This window comes from Vanessa tameamea, chromosome 3, assembly GCF_037043105.1.
Source record: "Vanessa tameamea isolate UH-Manoa-2023 chromosome 3, ilVanTame1 primary haplotype, whole genome shotgun sequence".
In the NCBI taxonomy this organism is placed as follows: domain Eukaryota; kingdom Metazoa; phylum Arthropoda; class Insecta; order Lepidoptera; family Nymphalidae; genus Vanessa; species Vanessa tameamea.
This window is the reverse complement of record NC_087311.1, coordinates 6,036,999-6,051,759: the sequence shown is the minus strand read 5'-3', so window position 1 is coordinate 6,051,759 and position 14,761 is coordinate 6,036,999. Positions and strand designations below refer to the sequence as shown.

Genomic DNA, 14,761 nt, shown 5'->3' with positions numbered 1-14,761 from the left:
TTGAATCGCATTTTTATATGTATGTTCCATAAAGGTTAAAATTTATATGATTTGATTAATACATAAATCATGTAATATACGCGGTTTACAGTATTAGCGCCGCATCATACCGGTTAGGTACACTTCAAACAAGTGTGGATAGATTTCACGGAGTATAAACTCAGTATTACTTGCCATATTTTACATATATTTATGTTAAACATATATTCAGTGTCAGTTTTAGTAGATCTGATGAAATTTTATACAATATAAAGAATACTCTGACTCACCGCTTTCAGTATTTGCAGTTGGAGGTGTGAGAATGTATCATTTTGATAACATTATTCAAATTTCGGCATAAAAGATAAATTAAATTAAAGACGTTACAAAATGTGTACGGCATAAAATATGATATTTTCGTTTGAGTATGTAATATTGAGGCAAAAATTAGTGCTTTAATTTTTTACAATGTAGACGAATAAATCATTGTTTCGCCTATATTTCTTACGTTTATAAAATTAGGTTTCATTGCCCGACTAAAGAGAAAATGGCTGAATGTTGAATGAAGTATGATAGCTTTTCTATTTTAGCAAGCGTTACACAAGATGAGTTTACTACAAGAGGCGCACGCGCACGATAGTGGTAGAAAGTAATTTACTGACCAGAGCAGGTAATTGAATGACTCACGCACTGAAACCTCCGAAATACAATATTTTCATAAGGTAAACTATTTTAAATAAGATCTTATTTATACTTTAAATTATCACTTGTTACTTGTAAACCGACGTTTAAATACCTTAGGCATTATTTTTATTTAATACTTAAATTTATTTTTCCTGTCACTTTCATAAAACTTTAGAAAAAATATTATAGGACAATTAATAGTTAGTTATTCCCAGATTTCGGCATGGGCATCAGAACGCCTTATTGTTTTGTTAAAGAAACGGAAATAAATATTTTTATGAGGTTTCGTAAGTTTAGTTTATTAAGGAAGTAATTGTGAGAAATTTCACGTTATTAAAATACAATGCTTATATGTCTCTAAACTACAACATTTTATTAGATAACGCATTCTTACATCGTTTTACTGATATAAATATTTTTTTTGTTCGTCTGTTCCAGTTTCACATAAAAAATCTAATTAACATAAATTACTCTTTATCAAAAAATACGAAACTACGTAATTTTAAGCATTTCTAAATCAAAAGACGTCAAAGTAAAAAAATATAAGATCAATCTTTTAAGTTACTGTAAAAAATAATGTATATGTAAAATAAGTACGTAACTATTGTAATAAAACATAAAAATGACCATAAAGTTAGTTAATCACAAATAGAAGCGATCTTTTGAACAAAATATAGACCGAATTCTACCATACACAAGGAAACAGTATTATAAATGTTTATACCATCTTCAAAAATACATGATTCTACTCGAAGCATTCAAATAAAGTTATATTCTTAGTTCCCAGAACGCCTAAGAATGTATTAAAAGCATGAGCGGTTGTTACGTGAGCACTCGAAAGAATGGAATGCTTCTTGCGACAATTCAACCTCGGACGCAAGTATTTATGAAGCAGGCACCGAACAGACCAGAGTTAATTGTGTGAGGTTTTCACATATTATATCAAACGATGGGACACACCATGCTCGTGGGATAACTACTGCGCAATGAATATCATCACATGTTAGCATGTCACTATGAAATAGTGACGTTTTAAGAAATGTAATTATTTCAATGAATTCTATTAATTATAATATTTTATAGCATATAAGCAATAAACAAAAATAAATTGTATATACGGAAAGCACAAAAAGCTAACCCGTCAAGTTACATAATGAAAGCAAATCGCACGAATTGGTAGACAATAAATAATGCACAATCGCGCATAGGCAAAGTAAAAAATTTGTACCTAGTAGTAAAAACACGAACACAATGTGCTAAAACTGCCACCGAGTACCCATTAGGCAATAGTCATTATGAAACTATGTAAGCGTACTTCATTACCACTGAAACAGTTGCTTTGTTCTTGTTTTACCAATTTATGATAAAATGTCATAATTAATATACGTATCTTATATTATATCTCCTATACTGTAACAGCCCTCAAACTTTCTACACTTAATCAAAAACTTATTATTTTTACTTTAAGTGAGAGCTTTCGAATATAATCCTTAAAGCAATGTATTATGTACAATAAACATAAAATTAAATACCTTTAATCCTTGAAGATGAGCCTCGGAGTTAAGCTCAACTTTCGAGATGAAGAAACCTGTGGCGTATTCTCGCCCGCCTCGAAGGGAAAAGCCGAAAGCAGGTGCAGCCTTGCGCGGTCGCAGGAGGCGGACTACGCGTACCCGTCGCTCCACCGTGGTAGCCGTCAGGTCAGCGCGCGAACCTGACGTCGTTGTTGACGTCGTTGACATCGCGTACATTGCCGTACTGAAAACATAACCGTTAAGTAAATAATTATACCGTTGGATCCAAATTGAAATTGAACATTTAATTTTAATAACAATGAATTATGTTAAAAATCCAAAAAAAAACAAATCCATCTTTAATAAATTCCCTACGTTTAATAATATATTTGTATGGCAGACGAGCAAATTGGTCAATTTGTGATGAGTTCATATTTGCACAGAGCCTGTAAAAAATACAAACCACTTTTTACACCATGAATCGTTTTGCCTGTAAATACACTCACTCACTATTCAAATTAGACAAAGTATTGCTGTGCGACATTAGCATAACTAGTAAAATACTATAAAAACGACTAAAAATATGAATCTAACTATCAACTGTTACCCGAATGCACTCCCCAAATAAAAAGTTAACAATGTCCAATACCAATAAAATTGAGATAGGATCATCTCAGAGTTAGACTGAATTAGAAGCTAAATAAATATATAAAATAATAAAAGCAATCGCCATTGGTTTATAAACAAAAAAGAGTTATAGTCGGACATATTTAAAGGGCAATGTTATAATGATTTCGAATGCATGCTGATGACTGAAATTGCTAAAAGAATATGTACCTACTTATTTGAATAATGTAATAGAGTTATGTGTTATATACATAAATATAACTATGAATAAAATATACTGTAATTGTTTCACAATATTCAGTCAAAATAAATCCGGTATTAACCTGTAATAAGAAGCCGTAGATATGCAAAACTCTTATGGCTTTATCTATCCATGACAATTTATTTTGTTTATTTATTTAATATGTCATATAATTATTTAACACAGTTAAATTTATTTATTTGTCATTGTAAAAACGGCGGTCCCAAAGCTAAACGCATTCTCTACCAACTGTATAGGGTGAATATTACACAAATTTATTTATTAATTGGGCACACATATTTACAGTCAGTAAAAGCAATACATTATTATTTATGTACAATAAATAATTATACAAAAATAAAGCTGGACCACAATATTTCACAATGTGTGCACGGACAGCGTAAGTAGACAATATTTAGGTTAATTATGCATTAATAGTTAAAAAATAAAGAAAGATTATGATAGTCACAAAAGAATAAACTATATTCTTATTCAGTAAAAAATACTTCAATGACTTTTTTAAACTAGTACAATTTAGGCGTGAAAATGTCTAGAGATGGATTATCCGCCACCGTGTCGTTAGTTTCTACTGATTCTGGTACTTGGATCATAGTTCGGAGTATTACATTTATAGTCCCGAAGTAAAAATAATTTGAAGTTCGTTTCCAACATCTAGGTATATGCAGTATTTTACAGAGCAATAATAAGAGATGGAAAATACATACAAATGTATATAATTTATCTTATCATATATGTTAAAAGCTTAATATCATGGAATTATATATATAATTGAATATAAATATTAAATACTACTTGTTGTAAAGTTTTATATATAAAAGTAGTACATATATGTAAGTACGTATACTTAACCCCAAGGAAGACCTTGCCTAATACTAAATTTCATGGAATTTGGGCTAGTAGTTTAGCCCTGAAGGAGTCTATATTTCTATTGCCATACCTTTGTGATATGATTTATTTTAATGGATCTTATGTCTAATGACTAGTTTATGACCTGTGGTTACGTTTTATTGGAACGATCCAGTAACCTCTTCAAGCTCCAAGCTATTAGGAATATGTCCAACTAACTAAGGTAGTAATTGTCTACCTTAATGTCTATGATAAGGTTTAAGTCTATGCCAAATGGCCCCTCATGATAATAAGCACCTTTAAGTGTTTATAGGGTTATAAGGGCTTTCAAAAAGTTTTGACTACTGTAAGAAGAGAAAACAGAGAATGCATATGAAATAGTAAATAATACGTGCATTTATCTACATCTTGAGTTTAGTCGAATATGACCAAAATTCATCAGGTACAAAATATTTATTACTACGACTTATATTTTTTTGCAAAATTAGAAAGAAATAATAATAATAACTGTTTAAATAATAATTAGTGTTCATGGAGTTAATAATTTTCTTTAGTGAATAATAACGCAATATCTTTCAATAATATTATTTATCCATAAGTCGAAACAATTGCCAAAATCCGCTTCTTAGCTCTATCTTCACGTCAACTGATATTAATCTTGGTACATATTATGTAGTTATATCTAATCATTCTTGCGCAAAGGTCTTCAATGATGATTCTAAACGCCTATTGTGTTTCTGTGCATCTCAAGAAAAACGTTTTAAGTAACAACATTCGTATACTCTATTTTCTAGGCCGGCGCATGCCCTTTTCATCTGGCATTAACGCGAAGGTCACGATTTTAAGTATTCCTTCTAAACTATCCATCATTTCTGAATTTAATTAATAATACATATAAAAAACATAATAAATGTTATCTATTTAATTTATAATTAAATTGGTATTTCGATTAATTAAAACATATAAATGAAAGAAACCTATGTAAAAAATGGATGTTCATATCTGAGTCGTTATGACGCAGTTATCTGCGTCAATAAGATTCAATGAAAATTGAATCGAGTTCAAATGTTTGATTGAGTTTATGTTTTAGTAGACCTACACGTGTCCGATGTCTTTCTACCACAAAATTCACAATATTGACACAATATTCGCAAAATTGCACTGAAACACCAAGGTGAAATAAATTAAAAAATATATTTTAAGGTTAATTGTTGGTAGAGTATTGCCCAGCACGGGAATATCGTTTTCAACAATTATTTTACTATAATGGTGGACCATAATTAGTTTTTTTTTTAGTTAGTAGTTTATTTTTAATTTTAATTAATAGATAAGTTCCTTTTTTATAGAATATTAAATGTGCAACATTTTATCTAAGTCATTGATCGATAAAAAACTATTATCCTGAGACACGGGGATTTTTTTTATATAGGTAGGCAGACAGAATGGCTAATGGTATAATAATATATTTCACTTTGTGGTAGGGCTTTGTCTAAACCTAACTGGGTAGGTACCGACCTCTTATCATATATTCTGCCGCCAAACAGCAATATTTAGTATTATTGTACTTCGGTTTGAATGCGGCAGTATAATTACAGACACACGGGACATAACATCTTAGCTTCCAAGGTTGGTGGCGCATTGGCGATATGAGGAATGATGAATACTTCTTAAAAGAAAAATCATACAATGCTATTGGAGTATTCTGTGATTTGTCTAAAGCATTTGATTGTGTAGAACACGAGACGCTTCTATATAAGCTCAAATAGTACGGTATTAAAGGTAAAACTCTTGATCTCATTTAAGTCAAAGAGTTAAATGAGATCAAGAGTTTTACCTTTTAAAAAAATGCTGGAAGTTTTCATTAATGGCAGAAAGTCTTCTAGATCTACGTTAAAAATGGGTGTTTCACAAGGATCAATTTTGGGTTCCTTTCTATTTCTAGTATATATAAATGATCTTCCTTTCTATGCTAAATATATTTGTGATATAGTGTTATTTGCTGACGATACTTCACTGATTTTTAAGGTCGACAGGAAAAAAACTGACCATGATGATGTGAACGGTGCATTATTACAGATACACGATTAGTTTACAGTAAATAATTTAGTTTTGAATGCTCAAAAAACAAAATATGTAGTTTTTACCCTACCAAATGTTAGAAAGCAAAATTATAATATATCGTTAAAAGGTGGTTGTCTTGATGTGGCCGATATTACGGTGTTTTTAGGAAAAGCATTGGATTCTAAATTTCAGTGGAGTCCTCATTTAAGCTAAATGCTTACATAAGTTTGTATTTTAAATGTTGGATAAGAGTAACTACTGCGTTTCTTGACGGTTCTTCTCAGTAGAATCTACATTCTGAACCGGTGGTAACTTCACTTAATATATTTTGTTAAATGACGGTTCAAAAGTGCTTGTAAAAGCCTATTTGAATAAAGTATATTTTGATTTGATTTGAGTACCAATGTTTATAGGCAGTCGTGACTATTATTACCATCAGGTGGCCCACTTGCCAGTTAATCTGTCTTTATAATATAAAAAGCTAACTTTTTAAAAACGTGCGTTGCAGTGTTGTCTCCCTATTCGGAGTTTCGTCCACCATCTAAAGTCATTCTCAATTTATGTAGTAAAATCATTAGATATATATTGTGATCTATTCCCTTAATTTCTGTTTTCTTTGGAACCAATATATCGAAAACATTACTTTTTTCCAAATTTGTTTTAATTATACGTTTAGAATGATTAGATGTTTTCATAATCAAATTTTATGAAATTAATTTGAAATGTATACAATAATTATTTACATTAAATTCTTAATTGAGTATATAGGTCAAGTATACAATTTAAAAATAACTATCGTATAAATAGTGATCGCGTTGGATGGTGGTAAATATTTCGATTCTCTAGGAAAAAATAAACAAGCCTCCCGTGACCAGGAACTGAAATAAGGCTGAGTTTCATGCTTATTTTACCGAGTTACCGAGTTTTTACACTGTACCTCCAAGCATCCAATTTTTCGCCTAAAAAGGGTACAGATATAATTTAGAACCAGAGATTAATATTTGTACCATTTGACTCTGCTTCCTTTACGAGAGACAATCACATGCAGTTTATCTCGTCCAAAGAATTCTGATAGGGTTCTTATAATAATAAAATTAAAAGACCTCTGGCACCGATTTCATGAGCTCTATTGTAGGACTAGACATGTGGTGACCCATAGCCCTGTTATAAATATAAATTGTACATAATATACACATACCAAAGCACTAAATAACGGCCGTCATTGTATTAGACTGACAAAAATTTATAATACTTTAATATAACAATATTTATATTATTATTTAGTTTACATAAAACAACAACCTCGCAGTTATTATTATTACGAGGTTGTTATTGTTATTTTAAGTACTAAGTTATCGATGTTATGAGAACCTATAGTTTCATACAAAAGATTTCAACGCTTAGTTGAATAATTTAATTAGATTATTTTATATTAATTTATCAAATTTGCAAATATATTGTTACTAGTGCATTAGCCAGGTCACGGATAGCGGGGGTGGAGAACAAGGGGGGAGAGCAAGAGTGCAGCTTCTCTGAGCGGTACAATGACCCCACCCTGCGTCTGCGCAGCCTCCCAGCTATAACTTGCTTCTCTATATTCGTCACATTCATTGGCACCATGATAATTCAAACAACGTATTAATTTAGAACATCGTGAAAAGAAATCGACGAATTAACTTACATGAAAACGGAACTATTTTTTTTTAATTATTTATTTATTTCCGTATCATAAATAAACAACACAAATGTATCTTTATATATAAAAGAAAATGCGCATTCAAGCGTAATAAACTATAGTTCCACATTGTTTGTTAAGGTTCTTACCGGTATTAATAACGATACAGATATTGATTTCAAAGACCATTAAGCAAGTTCACGTGCGTACAATGATTTATGAGTCCGAGTGTATGACAAAATCGTGAAAGTGAAAGCTTAGATAGACTCCTACAACATTGCACTTGACACAATATTTGATCTGCGTAACATTCTACGCGGAAATCGACAAACGCTGCGGAACAATGCATCGCAATTTTATTACTTTTATGATCACTCATTCGCCGATACTCTGGAACTTATAAATGACTACTAGGACGCTTAAGTTACGACAATATCCAAATTTGTTTGGAATCAAAAGAGACGAATGGACAATGGACATGGATTAGGAATGAGTTTCTGACAGATCATCCGGAGCAACATATGTAGGTTTTTGAAATTAAAATCTGAATGAAGATCTTTATTATTTTATTGAATGTGATTGTGTATCATTAATGAAAAAAGAGCTTTGTTTGTATGTAAATATGGTAAAATTTTAATATTTCAATGATTTTGGCAAAGATTGGTAATAATAAAGCCAGTAACGTAGTCGTAACATTAGTTTATATTTGATTGAATGTAACCCATGATGTGCAGTTGCAATTTAAAGATGTATAAAAGTATTTTTTTTAAATAAATCAAATCAATTTGTAACATAAAATATTCTGATTTCCTTTTATTAATTATTTAATTAGACAGAATTAAACTGTGTTATAAGTTTGACGTTCTTAGGCAAATATATGTATTAAAATAATAAAATGCAAACGAGTGAATTCACATCACGTCTATTCATATATTTTTTCATCAAACAAGAATTTTTGTAGAAAAACAAAATTTGCATTTTATATGTTTTGCTCGTTACTTAAACTATCAAATAGCGTTCACTATTATGGTAATAAGCTGTTAGTTAACATACATTCCTATTTGTAGGATTGGCCTTACCATTTGTAAGACGATTAAAGCGGTCGCTATTCGTTTCTTTCTGGGTCACCAATACTTGAAAGCATCTCAAAAATACTTTAATTAATTATAGGTAATAAGGTAACATAAATAAAAAATATTTTATGTTATTTATTTAATTTAAAAAACAATAATGAAGTAGTTTAACATCCAATATATAATAAAAAATAAACAAACCTCATTTGCTAAGTAATCTGAAGAAATGCAAGTGAAAGTGTTATTTTTTTGTTTTGTTTGTTTAATTAAGTGGATGTTTTCTCTTAGTTATTATTTGTTATTATAGAAACTTTTACAAATAAATAATTTACTATTGTGTTAAATCAATAAATGAAAGATTAGTAAAAACAAGACCTGATAATAAGCATTTGGTAGTTAGTGCGATATTGTGGCAATTCATAGGCGGGTCGGCGAGCAAGCGCGCAGGTGGCGGGGCCGCTCAACCGTGAATCCCCCTCTCGCCCCCGTCGACAACAACTGTTCCCCGTTTTTTCTCTCAGTCTAGTAAAGAGCAATGGCCTCGGTTAGTCACCACTAATCGGCTAAAACTCTAACCCTTAGCACAAGGTCATACATACGATAAACAACTATGTTTGCCTCGAAAACTTCAATTGCGATAAAGTCAAAATATACAAATCGACGATATTTCTAATAGATTGAAAGTACATATTCAAATCATTCACTGTTATTACTTTTTAAACTAACATTTTGGTGTCACCTAGAACGATCAATACTGCTAGGTAACAACAAAACAAAAACTTTTAGGAAACGCCTCCCTATGCTTTTGTGGGGATTCATTATTTCCGGTTAAAACCATGAAAGCCGATTCCTTAACTTAAACTCCCCTTCATTTCAAAACCTATTATGTTCTATATTATAAAAAAAAATGGTTTAAATTCGTTTATTCGAATATTATATTTTTGTTTAACAGTCATTTTAGGAATTTTAAGATGATATAAGCAAACGTACGTAAGAGTAAAGTATAAAAGTAAGGCGAGTATATATTAGAAACGCCGCAAAATAATCGGCGGACAAACCGGCCTCAGCAACTCGTCGCCAATTAACCGCGTCCGACCTCTGAGGCTGAGCCCCGCGAGCCTGAGATGCTATTCATAGATACCGAGCGCAACTCCCCAAACCGCCACCTGGATATATTGCAACTCGCTACAACAATGTGACTCAACCGCATTACATAACTGAATAATCAAATAACTTGAATCTTAACACTTATAGCTTTTCTATAATAGAACTATGCAATATTTGTTGTATTTGGTATTGTTTATGGTTAAAAAGTATATATGAGTATGAAATATTAATATGTGAATTGAATATATTTTTATTTAACTAATAAAGTATAAACACGACATTCAATGAGTAGGTATATAACTATATATACCTACTCATTGAATGTCGACAGACTATTTCTGCTATCCTTGTTTAACTTAATTGCTAAATATTTCTTATTATTCCATGCTGACGACTATTGTAAAAAGGAACATTTCATGAAATCATTGATATTAGGATCGACTTAGTTTCAAATTTCGTTAAGTAAAATGAAAAATACGAAGTTATATGTGTTTGAAGTTTCAATACGGAACCTTAAAAACACAATTCGATGCGACCGGCTACAATTAAGCACCTTAATCCGAGTAACGGGAAATGTTCACCGGAAGCACTATAAAGCGAGTGTAAGCCTGGATCAATATTTATTTTTTACTCCACAAATAAATATAGTTTTGATGATTATTTCTTTTATCTTTCTCGTAAAATGTAAACTTCATTCAAATAATTCTATCAAGTTTTTGTAACGCTACAATCCTAATTTTGTAACACAATGATGAGAAGAGTCATCAGGTAAAATGCAAACAAAAGGTGTATTTTTTGTTAAGCCGCAATAGCAAAAACTTGCTCCAAACTTGTGTAATGTTACTACAGGAAAATTAAAAAACGCAGGAAGATTATTGCATTATATTACGTCCTAAAATATGTGAAATCATTTTCCGTCCGTTACGAACAGTTATTCAATAAATAATGTTCTTAACTTCCTTTACGAAATAAACCTACTTAGGTGTTAACAAACTTTTGATGATTGTGATCACACCTTGCGTTAAAATATTTTACAGCGCCCTAATTATTACTATAATTTAATACGACCAAAATATAATAACAAAAAAATTAAAGGCACTCAAATAAAAAAAGACTTATTAAATAAGCAATTACATTTTTTAAGAGTTGTAATGCTGAAATTATTAGAAAGGTGAGAAAATGTAACACTAATTATTTCCGACAGCTATTATCAAATATATGTAACAGCTGTTATATTTAAATAATTTAAACGCATCTTTTAAATTACTTTACACACACTTTTATTGTAAAATCTAAAAAGATAGATTGTAATTTATAGGAATTCTTGTTAACTACTCCATCGTCAGGATTCAATATAAAACCCCAATAAAAAGTTGCAAACAAGTGAAAGACTTTAAAAACTCAACAAGAAAGCTAAACACAAGTGACTACTGTCTTAAGAAGGCCGAAAGAAATCGCTTGAAAAAGCTGGAGATGCCTTGAATGGATGGAAAGTGAGCTGACGAGCGAGATGTTGAAGTTTCTGTTCACACGATGCTACATAAAACTCGCATAGGTATACCGTTTCATACGACATATACAATATTATTGTAATTACACTTATTTTCAACTTTTTCTAGATTCTTGCATCAAATTTCAACAATGTAGGTAATGCCTCGATAAATAAATGTGGTAATATTGAAGAACACGACTATAAATATGTACTATTTGAAAATCAAAAATGTACCTTTTTTGATGATAATAATATTAATATAAGTAATTAATATTACATATTATATTATAATCTTCAAAATATTAAATACATACACATATACATTAATATTTAATTCGTGAGAAAAACATTTTAAAAATGTAAGTAAATCCATTTATATCTTAATAGAAACATAAAAGAAATTAGATTGGAAAGTTTTTAAACTATGAGATAAATAAAAAATATTTGTAATATTAAGCTATTTATAATCTATAAAAAAAATCTACCATCGGTTCGGAAAGAAAAATCACATAGCTGAGAAAAACTAGCGATAGAAACTCAGGGGGATTAAATTTTATTAACAATTGTTGTTGACAATTCTTTGTAATTCATTCCACAGGTTGTTATCAGCCAAACAGTCAAACAATCGAATAAATTTGAACATATACTGAAATTCTCTTGTAAAGTATATTTTGATTCACGAAATAATTACTACTTTACCTAGGTTTATTATTTATATAATATGAACAGAAAAAAAACATTTTAAGTTAGTATACATAATTTATATATACCTATTATACTCACTCGTACTATAATAATTATTATTTTTATAATGTTTAAGTACTTCATATTTGCTTTTATTAACTGATCCTGCTAAATTTCGCAAATGGGTAGGGTAAATTAATAATTTAATAAATAATTAGGTATCACTATTACAAAAGATCATCTCTCGTATTTTTTATTATGTTGTGGGTTTACCTGTTACCTAAAATGCGTTCTGAATTTATCGCCTTTGCGTCGCTTAAGGTGTACAGTGTAAGCCCTTTCGATATTTAAATACCGTCAAGCTACAACAGATATTATATCTATATTTTTTTATATATCTACCGACTTCATCAATCAATACACATAATTCCATCCCATACTTTACGTTTATATTACATGAAAGAATAAAAACGGTTGTGAGTTTAATAAAACCCTAGAAGCAAATACTACCTTTTTTTTAAATAGGTTAAAATCTTAGAACCTGGTATCAACGTTCAATATAATTATTATTATTTTAAAGTAGATAAGATTCAAGCAAGTCAAAAGTTTTTTGATAAGTTGACAGCATATTATATTAAGATATATTTATCTGAAAGAAGGAATCACTTAGGATAAAACTGTCTTTTATTATCACCTTTCAAATCAGTGATAACAATATACATATCTGTTTTATATGACAGAAATTCTTACATGACTAAATACAACTAGACACAAACCTTTGAAATTCCAACACAGGATTTAATATTTCAACACGGATACATTTCTCCAAGACGTAGATAAATGTAACTTAACATTGTTGATCAGTGTTTCATATTTTCACTGGACTGTAACAATTCGACATTACTATCACTGGTTCACTTTACAAAAAATATATGAAAATAATTGTAAACGATGATGTTACGGTTTGGATAACAAATTCACGGTTGGGTTATGGCGACAATGACGGCAAACCGCTGGAGGTAAGGCTTTGTTAGGGAGCGCTCGCGACAGACGTGCGCTCCGCGCTCCGAACCGACACAAATGGTAAAATCAAGGCACTAGGCACTCAAAGAAAGTTCGACGTCACATACCATGCTAAAAGCCTTGTTCACTGACTTAATTGAAAGCTAATAATTTATGTTGCTCGTGTAGCTAACAGTTGTTACGATTAGATGTCAACGGTGTGTCCTTGATATTCTTTTGCAATTTATTTCGATGCTAGTTAAATAATGTAATATTGAAATAGTAAACTATAGGAATAAGAAGAAATAATGACACAATTTAACCACATCTGAACATATTTTATTATAATAGCACAACAACACTAAAACTAATATCTTATATATATCACATCATTAAACCTTTTTTACGTTCGCTTTCGATATCCGAATGTTTTATAATGTTATCAAAGATATGATTGATACCTTCAGATTCCAAAATATCACCAAAAAATACAGCCCTCTATAACATTCAAACCCCATACTTCAACTGAATATATCTATATTTACAATAAACATCTATGTAACATCAATTAAATCAATGATTTTCTAAAATACATCAAGTTTTAACAACAATATCTATGTATTTAGGCTTTAAACCTTTTTTTTTTTATAATACAGTAATTTTAAGAGTGACCCTTTTACAAAAAAATATCGCGATTAAAATTCATCCTGTTTAGTAGCAAGGATGAGCCTGGGACCCAACTTTCCGCTTGACAAAGGCCACCCATAATCCGATACTACCTAATAACCCATTGCATTTAGTAAGTTACATATACATAGTTACCACATAATGACAGATCATTCCAAACTGAGGTTAAACGCTTGAATGGGTCTTAAATCCACCTAACACCACTTTCATCTACACATTTAATTAATTTTATCCCTTAATCTTGTAAGAATCTTTAATAGAAAAAAAAAATATTTGCAATTGATTTAGTAAAGTTAGGTAAAAAATTATTATAAGATAAAATATTGATAGTTATCAAAATAAATTCATCTAAAAAAATAAAAACCATAGGATATTTGATATTTTCTACATTCTATAAGTCTAAAAATTGAGTAAAATATCTAAACGACAAGTCTAATCCTAATCAATATTATACGTAACACCATAATACACTTTACGGTACCTAAGTATTATAAGATTGTGTTTAGTAATCGAACATTTTTTTTTACGTTAATTTATCTGAAATCAACGAAAAATAAGAATGCTTATGTTACAGTTCAAAAAAATTTACGGTTTTTTTTTTAAACTTTATAACTTTAATTGAAGATATGAAATAATATTTAAAGCTTTACCTATTTGAATTTATAAGATTTTGCTTTTTCACGAAAAATAAGAGTACAATATTTTAAATATTATTCACCTTCCTCGTCAATTAAATATTGAGTAATGAATGACGTAGAAATTCGACATTTGATCGAAAATAACAAATGAATCATTAAAAAGTATATTGTACTAAATAATTTAAGCCTTATTACATATAACATAAGAAACATAGAGTAAAAGAGAAGGTATACAATACAATAGCCACAACTCAAATATAACACGGTAAAATTGTACTAATAAGTTTAATTAAATAAATTGAGTAACTAAGAATCGATATAATATTTATACGGTATTTAAAAATGCATATCTTAAATATTACGATAAATTTATACAAAAAATTATTGTTCTGGACAACGTGTTACACATATTAATTACAAAAAGTATATT

General features: G+C 29.9%; 1 protein-coding gene across 2 annotated transcripts in view; it reads right to left on the bottom strand.

Moving 5' to 3' along the window:
* LOC113397237 (uncharacterized) overlaps positions 1–13,097 on the bottom strand; it is a 29,208-nt gene extending 16,111 nt beyond the window's left edge. Inside the window, exons 1-2 of one of the 2 annotated variants that reach the window (XR_003368816.2) lie at positions 12,781–13,097; positions 2,196–2,421 (exon numbers count right to left, since the gene is read on the bottom strand). Coding sequence is in view for 1 of the 2 variants with exons in the window: in XM_026635500.2 (XP_026491285.2) it covers positions 2,196–2,414 (219 nt within the window). In the remaining variant the exon portion in view is untranslated. The remainder of the gene's footprint in view (positions 1–2,195; positions 2,422–12,780) is intronic. The other variant, XM_026635500.2, reaches the window with a different exon arrangement.
* Between the last annotated feature and the right edge of the window lie 1,664 nt (positions 13,098–14,761).